At 42.3% G+C, this 17,393-nt stretch overlaps 1 protein-coding gene and 1 long non-coding RNA gene across 3 annotated transcripts in view; both read right to left on the minus strand.

The window, feature by feature from the left end:
* PELI2 (pellino E3 ubiquitin protein ligase family member 2) overlaps window positions 1-17,393 on the minus strand; it is an 82,635-nt gene that overhangs the window by 29,011 nt on the left and 36,231 nt on the right. Inside the window, exon 1 of one of the 2 annotated variants that reach the window (XM_082218762.1) lies at window positions 15,114-15,203. The exons of the other annotated variant lie outside the window; for it this stretch is intronic. Coding sequence (XP_082074888.1) covers window positions 15,114-15,188 — 75 coding nt within the window. The 5' untranslated portion in view covers window positions 15,189-15,203. Of the gene's footprint in view, window positions 1-15,113; window positions 15,204-17,393 lie in introns of those variants that run through there. 2 annotated transcript variants of the gene reach the window in all.
* LOC309531270 lies at window positions 15,752-17,385 on the minus strand. Its single transcript, XR_014219185.1, has 2 exons — window positions 17,081-17,385; window positions 15,752-16,481 (listed from the first exon to the last, which is right to left on the minus strand). It is a non-coding gene; the product is annotated as an uncharacterized lncRNA (long non-coding RNA).

Genomic DNA, 17,393 nt, shown 5'->3' on the forward strand with positions numbered 1-17,393 from the left:
CCTGCCCCTCAATTTCTTCCCTTCTGACCACCCCATGCATCCTTTCTCAAGGGGCAGTGTTCTCTGTTTGGATCCTGTCTCTCTGCAGGAAACCATTCTGCTCTCTCCTCCTTCCTTTGTCCCTATGTTCAAATGTAACGGCCCCTTCTTTTCTTGTCTCCCCAAATGTTGTAGGATAATTCCCCTTTTCTTTCAAATCTAAAACTCCCCCACCCCGTCCCTTTTAAGATGGCAGCCTATTTCTCCCCTTTTGGAATTTTCTGCACCCTAAAAAACTGGCCAGCTTTGTGAGTGGAGAGATTCTTGATAAGAAGCTGCTTCTGCAATCAAATTTTAAAATAACTGTTTAGTGGTGTGAGGAATAGCTAAGCCGCAAGAGTGCCTATTTTTTATTCTAGTTATCTGGCACCAGCATTCAGAACCTGGTACTTTTCTTCATGAACCAAGCCCCAAAGATGTTGTATATCTCTAGTGCATAGAGTAGAAATAGAAAACAACAACAACAACTCCAGAGCAAAAAGCAATTCAGTAAAAGATAGTTACAGCCTAGGCTGAAGACATTTTATAGTACAGTAAGACTGCAAATGTAAATAATGGTTTGGATTCTTCCCTTCGTTCACCGCCTGCCCCCCCCCAACCCCAAAGAGTGGATTTATTTTATTTGTAGCAATGTGTATCAGTAAAGGGAGCTCTCTGCCATTTATCATACAGATGACTTATCTGGCTGGAAGCTAGAATTAGAAGAAAAATATGACAGAAAAAATGATAGTTTTGAGCAATGGCAGCTATAAAGCACAGCATGCACCTTACACTCTTCTCCTTAAGTGAAGCAACGTCAAAATCTAAATAATCTCAGCAAACTGGGAGGTCGGATGCTTCAATATAGTCATCTGAAGTAAATTTTTATATAGACCTTCAGCCTACTAGTTCTTTCAAAAATACTCTACTTACACATATTGATACCCTATACTGAGTCAAGCTAGCCTATCATTGTCCTGTTAGCTCAGTACAGCTGACAATGACTAGCAGCTATGTCTCCAGAGTCTCAGGTAGCAGATAACTGTTGATGCCAGACTGAACCTGGGAATGTGTGAAATAATACCATGAGCCAGTGTTAAGAAACTCTGATACATACAGTTAGCTAATTGACAAATGGCACCTTAAACCTGGGTTGCGGTTGCCACAACGGTTTGTCTAGGTGCCAGTTCCACCTCACTGGGGCTTATCAACATCATCATCGTCTGCATTTCTATACATTGGTACCTCGGGTTAAGAACTTAATTCGTTCTGGAGGTCTGTTCTTAACCTGAAGCACCACTTTAGCTAATGGGGCCTCCTGCTGCCGCTGCGCCGCAGAAGCTTGAATTCTGATCTCATCCTGAAGCAAAGTTCTTAACCCGAGGTAATATTTCTGGGTTAGTGGAGTCTGTAACCTGAAGCGTCTGTAACCCGAGGTACCACTGTACTGCTTTGGATTTTAAAGCAGTTGACAGCACATTAAAACATCAAATAAAACAATCCAGATGAAAACAAATTCAAGCTTCCAGGAAAAGAAAAGCCAATGCAATTCTGGGCTGCATCAATAGGAGTATAGCATCTAGATCAAGGGAAGTAATAATGCCACTGTATTCTGCTCTGGTCAGACCACACCTGGAGTACTGTGTCCAGTTCTGGGCACCACAATTCAAGAAGGACACTGACAAACTGGAACGTGTCCAGAGGAGGGCAACCAAAATGGTCAAAGGCCTGGAAACGATGCCTCATGAGGAACGGCTAAGGGAGCTGGGCATGTTTAGCCTGGAGAATAGGAGGTTAAGGGGTGATATGATAGCCATGTTCAAATATATAAAAGGATGTCATATAGAGGAGGGAGAAAGGTTGTTTTCTGCTGCTCCAGAGAAGCGGACACGGAGCAATGGATCCAAACTACAAGAAAGAAGATTCCACCTAAACATTAGGAAGAACTTCCTGACAGTAAGAGCTGTTTGACAGTGGAATTTGCTGCCAAGAAGTGTGGTGGAGTCTCCTTCTTTGGAGGTCTTTAAGCAGAGGCTTGACAACCATATGTCAGGAGTGCTCTGATGGTGTTTCCTGCTTGGCAGGGGGTTGGACTCGATGGCCCTTGTGGTCTCTTCCAACTCTAGGATTCTTGGATTCTATTCTATGATTCTATGATTTCCAATCCTTCTCGAAGTGACATTTTGCTTTCCCTTTATTTATTTACCTGCTAGGAAGCCAGTGGGTTAGACTCAGAGTGTCAGGATAGGAACTGGGAGATCGGGGTTCAAATCCCCCCTCGGTCAACTGGGTGACCTTGGAGTCAGTAGCAGTCTCCTAACCTACCGCACAGGGTCGTTGGAGGGATTAACTGAGAGGCAAGGGTGAACCATGTGCTCCTTGAAGAAAAAGGTTAGAGATAAATGCAATAAATAAGCTCTTCTGCTTACTTGCTTATGAAAGCTACAGGGGCCAGCCAGATGGAGACATCAGTTGCCTGGCATCCAGAGATCTCCACATGGTCACAAATGGACCTGCGCCTGGTGCCCGGCTAATTTCTAACACTGCCCTGAGCTGGCAAATTACCGTATTTTTTGCACCATAACACTCACTTTTTTCCTCCTAGAAAGTAAGGGGAAATGTCTGTGCGTGTTATGGAGGGAATGCCTACGGGTGGCATGCCTACAGATTTTCCTCCTCTAAAAACTATGTGCGTGTTATGGTCGGGTGCGTGTTATAGAGCGAAAAATACGGTAATAACAGCAGGGCGAGGGGAACCAAATCCAGAAGACATTCACCCAGGAGTTCTTAAAGAATTAAAAAAGAATAAATTGCTGGTCTTCTAATAAAATAAGCTCTATATCCAAGGACTGGCCAGTGGCTAAATTAACACTGAGTTTTAAAAGGGATCAAGGAAACTGGTGGAAACATTATTAAAGATAGAATAAGTCTTGCCAGAGTAGAACCAGAACGGATTCTGCAAGGGTTAGTCCAGTCTCACTAACCTATCTGCCCAAGGCCAAAGTTCTTATGACGCCATCTCAGTTTCATATATGAAGAGGCCAACTCAAGAGTGCCACAAATCTGGCACCAAGCAATTCTTAACTATGATCCAGTTGCACCAACACTAGTTCTGTGGGGTGCTTTGGTTCTTCTATAACAGGCTTCCTCAACCTCGGCCCTCCAGATGTTTTGAAACTAGAATTCCCATCATCCGATTGGTTCCCAAACTTCCGAGGTACCGCTGTATTCTGTTGTTGTTGTTGTTTAGTCGTTTAGTCGTGTCCGACTCTTCGTGACCCCATGGACCAGAGCACACCAGGCACTCCTGTCTTCCTCTGCCTCCCGCAGTTTGGTCAGACTCATGCTGGTAGCTTTGAGAACACTGTCCCACCATTTCGTCCTCCGTCGTCCCCTTCTCCTTGTGCCCTCCATCTTTCCCAACATCAGGGTCTTTTCCAGGGAGTCTTCTCTTCTCATGAGGTGGCCAAAGTCTTGGAGACTCAGCTTCATGATCTGTCCTTCCAGTGAGCACTCAGGACTGATTTCCTTAAGAATGGAGAGGTTTGATCTTCTTGCAGTCCATGGGGCTCTCAAGAGTCTCCTCCAGCAGCATAATTCAAAAGCATCCATTCTTCAGTGATCGGCCTTCTTTATGGTCCAGCTCTCACTTCCGTACATCGCTACTGGGAAAACCATAGCTTTTACTATACGGACCTTTGTTGGCACCGCTGTATTCTAGGAGACCTCAAACAATTAAAATGTCTAATTCTGTTCAATTAACCAGAAAGTGGTTTTTAATGCAATGTGGCAAGCTGTTGCCTGGGCTTTCCTGGGTTAGGGCTCCTATCATATTCTGCTCAGAACTTTCCACTGTTGACTCCCAATCAACCCAATCCTCCATGAGGAACCATTGGTGTTACATGTTACATGTCTTTTTACTCAAGCTATTTTCTCATGTTTAGTTGTGATCTTTCAGAGGAAGAGACAGCCTTCTGGTTTCTATTTTAAGCAAAGAGGTACAAGAAGCCAGAAAGAAATAATAAATAAAATTATTAAGCGCCCAAGTATTATTCCCTCTCTACATCCAGAAATCTGCATGACTACAAGAAGGCTGCAGACCATGGAATGTGAAATCCATTGGAGAGGGACCATTTGCCTTTCACAATGCCAACAAAGTTGAAATCAAAGCCCATTTCAAATGTTCATTATTATATTTCTTTATAAATCACTTCCCATGAAGCATCTCAAAGAGATTTCACAATATAGCATAAAACAAGTTTGCCTATAATAATTAATGTGGGGGGCAGCATTACAGAAGGTTCCATCACCCCACATACATGTGTTCACAGTAAGGCCAAAGAATACCCCATGCATACAAGTATAATTACACAGAATACTTTCTGCACAGTTGGAAACCCTCTTTGAGAACAATCGTATGTGTGTGGGTTTTACAAAAAAATAATATAAAAAATACGTAGAGATTAGAAGCAGAACTTGCCACTTAGATACAGCACACCCACACAGTGCAATAACTGCATACACTATGGATATCGGGAAAGGATAAACACACATGCATTTTAGCTCACATGACTGCAGAGGAAACTTCCATGACGAGCAGTTTTTGCTCAAACAGTGGCGCCTCACAAGACGAAATTAATTCATTCTGCGAGTTTTTTCGTCTTGCGAATTTTTCGTCTTGCGAAGCACGGTCAAGTCACAACTGCACCTCTTCAAGCGGTTTTAAGAAAAAGGAAACAAACTTGCAAGACGTTTTCGTCTTGCAAAGCAAGCCCATAGGGAAATTCGTCTTGCGAAGCAACTCAAAAAACGAAAAACTCTTTCGAGTTTTTTGTCTTCCAAGGCATTCGTCTTGCGAGGTACCACTGTACCTGGAGATGACCCACCAAGTGATAATCCTTTCCCCAAGATTTCTTGCCTATGTTCAAATTTTGTACAGAAAAGCTTTTGGAATTTAACCCACTTTTCTTCACTTGACACAAACTATAGGTTCTGGTCCAGAGAAAGAGAGTTTCAAGTACAGACTGTTTTAGACATAATTTTATTACATTCAAAAGGCATCACACTCATAAAACACTTTACTGGTCTCAGCTCTACAAAGCTGAGGGCCTTCTTGGTAGTGGCGCCCACCCTGTGGAACGCCCTGCCATCATATGTCAAGGAAATAAACAACTATCTGACTTTTAGAAGACATCTGAAGGCAATCCTGTATTGGGAAATTGTTTATGTCTAATGTTTTACATTTATTTATTTGCTGTAGGCCACCCAGAGTGAGTGGGGAAAGCCAGACAGATGGGTGGGGTATTAATAATAATAATAATAATAATAATAATAATAATAATAATAATAATAGATCAACATGTTAAAGTTGCAGAAGTGCATCTACAAACACTAGCATTTTTCTCAGCAAAGAGAAATTGGGACCATTCTCTATAACTTCTAGTCCCGAGGTATGTGGTGGGAATCTCCATTCTGATCATAAAGGGGGAGTAAAGAAGAAGTCTCCCTTTCTTGTATACTGGCTTATTAGAAAAAATCCTGTTCCTCAAGGCCTGTAATTCTTTGAGGACAAAATGAGTGGCTACCTACTATGCACTAAGGAAACATCTAGTTTGGCTCTTAACCTCTCCAAGTTCAAGAGCTGTTTAATGCACATGTAAGAGGCTAAAGATTATGACATTTTACCAACAGGTTAGCTTTCAACCAGGAAAGTTCAGGAAGATGAAGAAACTGAGAATATAGATGACCTCCAAACACACTTTGATCAAGTGAAGAAGGGGGGGGGGGTCAGAAAAGCCTTAAGTACCATTTCCAGCTGTTTTATTTAAGACAAGAGGAAGACCAATAGTGCCTCACTATAGAATGCCTAAATGGAAATACATAATAAAAAACTGCACATATAAAAACTTCAAGGCACTGTGAATGCTAAGAGAAGGGAAACAATTACATGAGAATGGTGTTGAATGTAATTTTCATCGAGACATCTCAGTAAAGAGTTCCACCACTGACTTCCAACTGGATGATGAATGCACCCTTTGTAGGATAAAGGAAGGCCTGAGAATCCAAAAATGTGGTTGGAATTTCAAGTACAGTGGGACCTTGGTTCTTGAACTTAATCCGTTCCCAGAGTTCTTTCGACTCCCAGAACTGTTCAAAAACCAAGGCACGGCTTCCGATTGGCTGCAGGAGCTTCCTGCACTCAATCGGAAACCGCATGGGACGTTAGGCTTCTGAAAAATGTTCGCAAACCGGAATACTTACTTCCGAGTTTGCGGCGTTCAGGAGCTGATTTGTTTGACAACTAAGTTGTTTGAGAACCGAGGTACCACTGTATACTTTCCAGCACCATCTCTGCGAGCAACCCAAGAGCGTGGATCAAAAGTCACCTGAGAACTGAAACACACCAGCACTGGCACATATCTGGCAGAACAGCAATGCGGGAAAAGCCACTGAGAACACCTTTACCTGATATTTTATTGGTTTAAATATTAAGAAGCATGCTTCATGTACTGTTGGAATAAATGTGCAGCTGTTGCTTAATTATTGCAAGAAAAAAGGGCATTCTCCCTGAAGGATGATGTTCCTATGGCAGCAGTATCACATTTGGCCAGCATTTAAACACAACAATATTTTGTCACTGGGAAAAAATGCAATCTTCACCAGCAAATAATGGGAAATACAGAGCAAAGTGTATTTTAAGGACTTTGGAAGCTAAACATTGCCCTCCTCACACTGCCTCTCAAGAGGGACACTTGGAAAAAATCCGTTTTTCTTCTCTCCCACGCCGCTTCAATTTATCTACTCATTTTTAGTTTCTTTCATAAACAGGAAGGAAATATAACCAGAAATATTGGTACTGAAAGGTCCTGATTTCAGTTTAACTTAATTAAGCAATGCCAAAGATTATTTGTTTTGATTTTGGCTCATTTAATAGTTTTCCTACAGGAGCACTCTGTAAATGAAAAGGGGATGGCGGGTCCTGGTTCCAACCCTGATCAAACAGACGAGCTTACTAGTGTCAGGTGTGAGCCAGCAATAAATCACACAAATTAAGTGAAATTAACTCTGTATTAGAAGAAACAGGCTCTGCTCAGGAGTGCCAGGCCTAATGAGAACAGCAACTCTTCTTTGGTAGATCTTGCTCCTATGAGGCAGTTGTGGAGACAGGAGGTCCCAGCCTTCCCACAGCAGCCTGACTCTCCTCCTCTCCTGGAACTTTCCCAAGCCATCTGAGACTATGCCAGTGTGCCTGCCTTTGCTCCTATCACTTCATACCTCTCCTGGTCTTGGGAGACTAGGGGGAGGGGAGCTTAGAAGGCAAGACACCTCTGCTTCTTCACCAGTCTGACTCATCTCTGCCTCTTGGCCTCCCTCCTCTCCTGCTTTAGCTTCTGCGTCCAATTCTGGACTTCTCTCTGCCAGATTCTCCTTGCCCATTAAACCTTATTACCTCTTCGGCTTCTGACACCTCCTCTTCCCAGGTCTTCTCCCTCTGATCGCTCATCATTGTCCCACCACCAATCCCCAGGCTCTAAGCCTTCTTCCCTTGGGAGTTCACCAGCTGGCGCCTCCCATCATTCCTTTGTGTCCTGTCCATGGCAACTCGTAATTTCTACTGCCACACATGCTGCTCCTTCCACATCACTCTTTGGGAAGATCTTCCTAGAGTTTGATGTTGCTAATTGCAATCAATACCTACAAAATGTACAACCTGTGTGCTTTTACTCAGGGAGGCCACAGCCCCTACAAATTTGTTCTTCAGGATTTGGAAAAGAGTGAAGACTGAAAGAGCTCCTGCACACTTATGTAAGAGCCAAATTGATGGCTGTTTCTTTCTTCCCCCACTCAACCTTGTGCAAATAACCTCTCCTTTCTACTCTTAATGACTTGAGTGATAACAGCTTATGGAAGGGGCCATGGGCCAGTGGTAGAGCACCTGCCCTGTGTGAAGTCCCACCTCTGCCTAAGAATATGGAAAGGTGCTGCCAGTCAGAGTAGGCAATGCAAGAAAAGGCTAGAAGGACAAACAGCCTGACCTGGTGTTAGGGATGCAAATCTAGTTTCAGTCCATGTTACTTTTGCATGTGTTCCTCAATATTCCCATTTTCATACTAATTGTGTGGTTTTTTTAAATCCACATGAACATTTGCATTGTATTTGAATACTTATCTCAAAATGTATTTTTCTCAAAACATACATGTCTAAATATATTCTCTCTCCATTTATTCATTTTAAGTGTATTTGATACTTTTTTTAAAGCCAAGAATTCCTTTGAAACATTCAGGAAGTGAAAAAGCCGGTAAATAACTAAGTTCCAATGTGCACTTTAGTCCAGGAACAGATCAGGTCGATTTGTCTCAGAATTCACAAAACTTAACTGTTCAAGCACCCCTATCTGCTATAAAGCAATTTCCTATGAGAGTTCTTGATTTTTGCTTTTATACTTGTAAACATTCATCATTTTGATAGATGGGCCACATACAATTTACCTGTGCACGAAGACACATGCAGCAGACATACCACACTCCATAGAATCATGGAATGTCCAGTTACCTGGGTGGGAAGCAGATTTTGTTTTCACCACAGGGACATCACTAAATGAAACACAAGTGAATCACAACTATTGTGATTCATGTACATGGAAGAAAAGAGAAGTGGGCAACTATGAAAATCTGTTGGGATGCGGACTAAACAACTTCCTGCCCCTATCAACCCAGTCAATCAGATTTAGTCCGCCCCATGTTGCCTTCAGGTTCTTGGTCATGCTAGAGTACAATAAGATATTGGAGACCAGCAGAAATAACTTACTTTGCCCTCTAAATACAGATCAAAGGAAACTATTGTGATGCCCCAAGCGGCTCACATAAGTAAGAAACCGATGGCAGCTTGTCATTTTAACCCAAGAAAAACACTGCTGACAGTGATTGATGACATGATAGAAGAGTGAAAAGTCAGAGAGATCTATCTTGCACCTTACTGCCTTGGTGTCTCTCTTTGCCTCAGCCACATCTGTTTTCTGAAATGTATATTCAACACAAAATTGTGAGTTCATTTCTAATGGCTAGAGCTTGTTTCTCCTTTTTAAAAGTTCAAGGCCTCCTGCTGGTCTAGCTGCTATTAAGTAAAGCCTGTTTTCTTCTGATTTCATGGTTTGACACCACACACACACACACACACACACACACACACACACATTTACACGTATTTCAATAACTGCAGGTATTCCTGGATGACACTGATTATCTAAATCCACTACAATCTGGGTTCAGACCCAGCTTCGGAACTTAATCAGCCTTGGTTGCCCTGATAGATTACCTTTATCGTGAGAGGGGCAAAGGGAGTGCAACCCTGTTACTTCCACTCAGTCAGTCTCTCAGTGGCTTTTGATACCATGGACCATGGACTCTCTCCTCCTGGATTGACTCAATAAGATGGGTATCAGAGGCACAGTATTATGGTGGTTCTGTTCATATCTTCAGGGCTGTATCCAGATAGTAGGACTGAGTGAGTGCTCCTCGCCCCCTCTGGTGTTCCGCAAAGAACTATCCTCCTCTCAGTGCTATTTAACATCTATATGAAGACACTGGGAGAAGTCATTAGGAGTTTTGGAGCAAGATATCACCAGTACACTGATATACGCATCTCCACTTCTCCATAACAACTGAATCAGGAGAAGCTGTGAAAGCTCTGGATCAGTGTATGAATGCAGTAATGGACCAGATGAGGGCCAATAAACTGTGCTTAAATCCTGGGTAGATGGAGCCTCTTTGAGTGGCTAGCTCCCATGTTTAGAAGACAGGCAAGTTGCCTGTTCTGAATGGGGTTGCACTTCCTCTGAAGGAAGAAGCACCACCTTTGTCTGGTTCACCAGCTATGGCCGTTCCTGGACAGGGATAGCTTGACCACTGTAGCCTACGCCTTGGTAACCTTTAGGCTGGATCACTGCAATGTTCTCCATATGGGGCTGCCCTTGTGTCTGGTTCTGAAGCTCCAGCTGGTGCAGAATGGAAGCATATAGCCCCACCATATCTACACTTATATATACCGTATTTTTCGCCCTTTAGGACGCACTTTTCCCCCTCCAAAAATGAAGGAGAAATCTGGGTGCGTCCTATGGGGTGAATGCAGGCTTCAGGAAGCTACCCGCTAGCTGTGGGAGACGCAGCTCTCCCACGGCTAGCGGATAGCAGCCTGTTCTGGGGGCTGGGGTGGGGGGAAGCTCGGGAAATATTCCCCCCCCCAAAAAAAACTAGGTGCGTCCTATGGGGCGAAAAATACGGTAATCATAAGATGGTGCTCAGCATCATGATTCTGCACACCAGAGATATTCCCTCTGATCACAATGTTCCTAAGAGGGTACATTTCCAAGACATTGCTCTCCAGATGCCTCTCATGAGTACGGAAAGCAGAACAAATGTAATAATTCAAAATATAAATCCGACAGGTTCTTTCTATTTAGATTTTGTTTATATTCCATGCTTCCTCAAAACTTAAAAACGTAGCACATACAGTGTTCTGAGGCAGTCTCCCATCCAGACTTTGACTAGACTCAGACCTGTTTAGCTTCATATCAAGACGGCCGCATTACGTGCTTTTAGAATGAGTCCTACCCATCTGGAAGGAAGACCCCATTTTCAGTTAGGTCAATTTCAATATTTGAGCCAACACATCACATTTCATGCTTTGGAAGTTCAACTATCCGCATTATCAAAACAGCCCTTGTTTACATTCTTAAACATTCACCACAGTTGATGGGCTGACATTATCGAAAAGATAATACAGGAGTCCACATGAGCCTTTATCTTTCACTCACCGCTGTGCACTAACCTAAGCACTGGGTTACACTACACTGACTTCTGACAAGCAACTACCAACACCAGGTAACAATATATGTTTACTCCAAATCCAGACATGTGTTTTTGCGTGCATATGCACACACACACATTTTAGAACCTACAAAGAAAAGTGCAGACTTATTTGCTTCTGTGCATCTACCACATGCATGGAATCATAGAATCATAGAGTTGGAAGAGACCACAAGGGCCATCGAGTCCAACCCCCTGCCAAGCAGGAAACACCATCAGAGCACTCCTGACATATGGTTGTCAAGCCTCTGCTTAAAGACCTCCAAAGTAGGAGACTCCACAACACTCCTTGGCAGCAAATTCCACTGTCGAACAGCTCTTACTGTCAGGAAGTTCTTCCTAATGTTTAGGTGGAATCTTCTTTCTTGTAGTTTGGATCCATTGCTCCGTGTCCGCTTCTCTGGAGCAGCAGAAAACAACCTTTCTCCCTCCTCTATGTGACATCCTTTTATATATTTGAACATGGCTATCATATCACCCCTTAACCTCCTCTTCTCCAGGCTAAACATGCCCAGCTCCCTTAGCCGTTCCTCATAAGGCATCGTTTCCAGGCCTTTGACCATTTTGGTTGCCCTCCTCTGGACACGTTCCAGTTTGTCAGTGTCCTTCTTGAACTGTGGTGCCCAGAACTGGACACAGTACTCCAGGTGAGGTCTGACCAGAGCAGAATACAGTGGCACTATTACTTCCCTTGATCTAGATGCTATACTCCTATTGATGCAGCCCATAATTGCATTGGCTTTTTTAGCTGCCGCGTCATGGAGGAGAACTTGCACCAGCCAGCACCACTCCCAACAGTCCCTAATGTCTGTGCATTGAACAGAATGGCAAAAAGGATAGAAATTTATACAGAGCACTGTGTATGTAGGTTCTGCTTTCTGAAGTTCAACTGGAAGAGAGTTCCACAAAACAGGGTACACAATACTGAATGCATGGCGACTTGTAATTACAAGCTGTGCATCTGAGTCATGGGGGAGCACTAACAGTGACTCTCCCAGAGACTTCTATACTGGAGCAGAGATATAAGTTATCAAGTGGTCCCTGAGGTATCCTGGACCCAAGTTGCTAGGGCCTTGTAAATTAATACAAGAACCATCTTGACCAGTTGCATATGAGCAGCTGGAGCAAGATTTTGAGTGCCTGGGTTATATGTTGGTGATAGTCTGTCTTCATCAACAGTTCAGCTGCAGCAATTTGCACCAGCTGAAGCCTCTGGGTCAGGCCCAAGGTAGCGCCACACAGAGCACATTGCAATAATCAGGTCTTGAGGTTTCAGGTGATTAAGGACAGAATAAACAGAAAAATGCAATTTTTGTTTTGGCAAACAACTCAGAAACATGACACAGAGGCCAGAATGCATTAATATTCTGTAAAGTGAGAATTGCATTTAGTCTCTTGCGAATCCTAAAGGTCAATGCTGAAAGAGCTAGAGCAGAACCGAAAGTTTTAATGTTAGTCTGGAAATTATTTCTAAGAACAAAGCATGTTTCTTGTTCTTTTGTATTTGAGTTTGGAAATCATATGACTATAGAACATGCAAAAATAATTCCTGGCCCTCTTGATTTAGTTTCAGGCTCCATAAGCTCCAAGAAAAGTTATCTAAAAAAAAGGCTTTCAATTTATTTTATTATTAATTTTTTTAAGTTCAAATCTGCTTTTGCACTTTGGAAATAGCAATAGCTGTAACCCATTTCATCACTGTTCTCTGGGCAGACATCCAGAAACCATACCTTACACAGCGATTTAAAAAGCACAAAAGCTCTTTCATAAGGGTTCAAAGAAAGTGCAAGAGAATTATGTTGAACCTGGCATCAATTTCCACTGAAATGCAAAATAATAAAGGATTTTAATTACCATATCTCACTTAACTTTTATTGTCTTTGTACTCACAAAAGCCAGTATTCTGCATATTAAATTCAAGGTGCATGATATGTAATCAGGTTGAAGCTGTTTTTAGGTAACAAGGTGCCTCTGGCACTCTCAACAGGCTTTTGGCAAAGTGATTAGCTATTGTGAAATCCAGATGTTAGAAAATATGGTATTGGGGGAGGATTTGTTGAAACAAATTTGGAAATTGGGATGCAGAAAGGGGAGGTATGGGGAAGTCGGCGAAGTAAGGTTTAAGAAAAAAGGATTTGAAATTATACATGTTTGTTTATGTGTTTGTTTGTTTGTTTGTTTGTTTGTTTGTATTGTGTATTGTTTGTGTTTATATAAAGTGTGAAAAACCAATAATTTTTTTTATAAAAACAAAGAAAATATGGTATTGGATGCAATTTCCCCTTTCTGTTACCCTCATGAAAACTGATAGTGCAAACAAGCAAGGCTTGTGCACAGAAATGTTAATTTTCCTCTGGTCTTAATTCCTCATTTTGACAATACACGTGTACAAAAGAGTAGAATTTGTTGTATCTGATTCCCAAGAGAATAACCCTACAACATGGAACTGTGGATATGAAAAAAAAATCACCCCAAGTAGTTATACATGAAGAATGCTGTGTTCTCAGAGAGCTGCGCACTCCACCTAAAAGCGTGCAGCAAAGAACTCAAGTAAGAAATAGTAATGCAGCAGCAGCAGCATCTATCTAAATGACCTGATAACATCAGAAACATTTACCATATTGATCTGAATATAAGCCGCACCCGAATATAAGCCACACCTTTAAAATTGAAGAGGGGGGAGGCAATACCCAAATATAAGCCGCTCCCTTAAAATAGTGCAGGCACTCACACCCGTTCCGTTTTACCGTATGACTATTTCAGCAGCGATATCGTAAAAGCCAATTTTTGTAAGGTCACGAATTTAAGCCGCACTTTAGCTTTTCACGGTAGGAATTTGGGGGGGATACAGTATATCAGGCACAGAACTCATACAACTCCCATTTCCTCAGAAATTACTGGATCCTCAAATGTGCTCTTCAGGGGTCAAGTTGTAATCAGTGCCTGTTCACTATTAAGACTCTACCCCCCCTACCCCCCAAAAAAAATACACCCACTCACTCTGAACAGTACTCGCACTTGAAACTGGAAATCCACAATAAGCTTATTGCCATTTGCTTCATATGTAAACATCCCAAAGGATTTCTAGTTCTCTTAACCAGTTCTTTAATTTTTTGTGGTATTTGTGGTACTTTTCATTCTTTCTTCTTGGTTCCTCCACTCCCTTTCCGGGTCTGTTCAGACAATATTCCATCCCTTGAACTCCTAAGCACACTGCAAGATGGTCTTGGATTTACATAATAATAATTTATTATTTATTATTTATACCCCGCCCATCTGGCTGGGTTTCCCCAGCCACTCTGGGCAGCTTCCAACAAAACACTAAAATACAATAACCTCTTAAATATTAAAAGCTTCCCTAAACAGGGCTGCCTTCAGATGTCTAGCAAATTCTGTTAACAGAATGTCAGGGAGAACCCAGAGTCCAATAATGATGAGATTTCCTGGTGTAATTGTTCCTTTATAAGCATGGGGAAGCTAGGAAGTGAAAGGTGTAGAGTCGTCCAGGGGTGTGGGGAGAAGAGAACCAACTGGATTTCAAACAGGCACTACATTTTGCGCTCTCATTCATGCGCAATGGCTTTTCTCCTTCCTTGCTGTCCTTCTGCCAGCAGAAGACTTTCTTGTTCCAACAGGGTTTGGGGTAGAGACTGCTTTTCATGAAAGGGCTGGTTCCATGCTGTTTTTATTGTAATTATTTGTATGAGATATAGATAGATAGATATAGATAGATAGATAGATAATTCTATTAATGTTTAATTGTTTTTTAATTATTCTCTTCCTGCATGTTTTTAGCTGTAAGTTGCTCTGAGTCAGGGAAAACAGCAGAGCAATAATAATAATAATAATAATAATAATAATAATATCCTTTTATCTGTGAGAGTAGGTTTTCTGGTGCATTCGCCTTATATCACTGCTAAAAAATATATCATTTTCCATAACATCACAAAGCTTTATTCTTTATAAAGAACATTCCATCAATTCTGGAAATCTATATATTCTTCTATCTGAATTCACAAATGTACATACAGTTTACATATCACAGATTTCAGATCATCAGTATTCTCTTTCTTTCCAGGATGCAGATATCGGCATTTCCATCGCAAACAAGGTTCCTCTATAGAGTGAATATCATACAGAACCACTCTGTGTGTTCCATAAATAGTTTGCTATTATTTGGCTCTTTGGAGGTCTTGTTTTATTGAAAAGCAAACTAAAATAACATCTTACATTAGGAATGGCCAAGTTCAGCAAGTACGCATGGGGAAAGAGGAGGTATGATTTAGATTCAAGCTCCTCGGCCATATTGTGAATTTCCTCACACCAGTCAGCTATAATACAGTCTGCACTAGGGGAAACCCAGAAACTCTCCAGTCTTTCCTCAACTGTGACATCATTACGGAAGTATAGGCAACGTCCCATGGAGTAAAATTCTGCTCATGGCATCATCTATGTCTTAACAAAATTACCAGATAAGGTTTCTAAAGATGAAGGCAAACACTGCAAAGTTCCTTTTTGTTAAGCAAGTAGGTATTAAGAAAAGCAGGATATGAATGCAAGAATAAACCAACAACAGTTAGTCATCTGTTAAACCCCTACAGCAGAGGAACTGAGGATTCCCCTATTTCAGCTCATCCTTTCAACAGAAGAGCAGTGTCTTCCAGTGACTGCAGAATACCATGCCAAATCATGTTTAGACAGCTATTTTTTTTCTTGAGCCTTTCAGTTTTAATCTAAACTCCTCCCAATGGCATTACACAAACAGACAGCGGGACAGACCTCTAAACTCCTCTGCACGTTCTAAGAAGGAGCCCACCTTTCCTGTCTGCTCTTAGTAAGATGAGAAATAAAAAATACTTGCAAGCATGTTTAGATCCAGCATTTGAATTTTATTGCGAAAAACATTCGAAATTTATGAAGTACAGCTGGCTGTTGCATGGACTCGTAACATTCCAATAGCTATTATTAAATTGCCATCACGGTATAAGAGTGAATAGCTTAATTTGTGTACTCAGTTTCACATCCACATTGTTCCTTCATTTAGACTATCTTTATGTGTCCTTAAATCTGCGGTGATCCTCTCTTAATGCAATATAGTTGCCTAGCAGATGGATTGAGAGTATTTCAGATTTGGGGATACTATAATCAAATTCTGTGTGTCTGGGCAACAAGGTATGTTGGATTTTTCCAGTCCACTATCCATTGTCATTCAGACACAACCAAACACAATCAGCTTTCCAAGTCCCTGTCCACATGGTTTTTGCCTTGGGTATCAGAGACTTGGGAAGGATTTTAAAGAGAAAACATAAAACTCAACTACACTGATGAACTGGTCTTGCAGAAAAATATATCAGAAAGAAAAAAAGCTATTCCTTAGTTTACAGTAGTGATATGTTAGCTAAGTAGAACATGACAGGGAAGAGAAATATAAACTGTATAACTAAGTAAATTCTTGTCACACAAAAAAATTAACCATGAATTGGGTTTTCAGTAAGAGGAGTGGGGTCTGGCTTTGGTTAACAATTTGCTATGAGAGAATGCAGAACACTATTCTTGATGGAACCGAAAACATCTTCTCAATGAACAAATGTATTCCAACTGCAAAAGAAGATACAGTGGTGCCCCGCAAGACGAACGCCTCGCAAGACGGAAAACCCGCTAGACGGAAGGCTGCTCCGAAGCCTGGCGGCGGGAGGAGGTCTCTCCGCCCCACCGCCAGCCTTCGGAAGGCTGCTCCGAAGCCTGGCGGTGGGGCAGAGAGACCTCCTCCCGCCGCCAGGCTTCGGAAGGCTCCTCCGAAGGCTGGCGGTGGGGCGGAGAGACCTTCTCCCCACGCCAGCCTTCGGGTGGCTGTCCTGAAGACTTGCGGTGGGAGGAGGGTTTTCCTTCCCACCGCCAACATTCAGAATGCTGTTCTGAATGTTGGCGGTGGGGAGGAAAAACCCTCCTCCCACCGCAAGCCCCGGGAACAGAGGAGAAGCGCTGCGCCCCTTCCCCTCTGTTCCCGTACCTGTCCTGAAGGCTTGCGGTGGGGAGAAAAGCCCTTCTCCGCACCGCCAGCCTGGCAAGCGGTTTCCATAGGAATGCATTAATTGATTTTCAATGCATTCCTATGGGAAACAGTGCTTCGCAAGACGAAAAACTCGCAAGAAGAAAAAACTTGTGGAACGAATTAATTTCGTCTTGTGAGGCACCACTGTACTGTACATATCTAGAAAGGCAAGCAAATGGCAAGGCAGAAAAACACAGGAGAGGGGGATTCACGTAACCAGCCCCATCAGTGGAAGCCCTGTACAAGGACTTCTGCATATTCAACAGGGCTCCCTTCTCCATAAAAAAGAGAGAGAGAGAGAGAAATCCAAGAAAAGCATGTAGTGGGAGGAGAAGGGAATCATTCCATTGGGCAAACTGCAGTGCTCTCAAATGACTGGAAGACTGCAAGATTGAATTCCACCCCTAATCACCAATACTCTGCAAGATCCGCATCCTTTTGCAATCTCAGAGGCTTAA

The sequence above is a fragment of the Podarcis vaucheri genome (assembly GCF_965113315.1).
Source record: "Podarcis vaucheri genome assembly, chromosome: 1".
NCBI lineage: Eukaryota > Metazoa > Chordata > Lepidosauria > Squamata > Lacertidae > Podarcis > Podarcis vaucheri.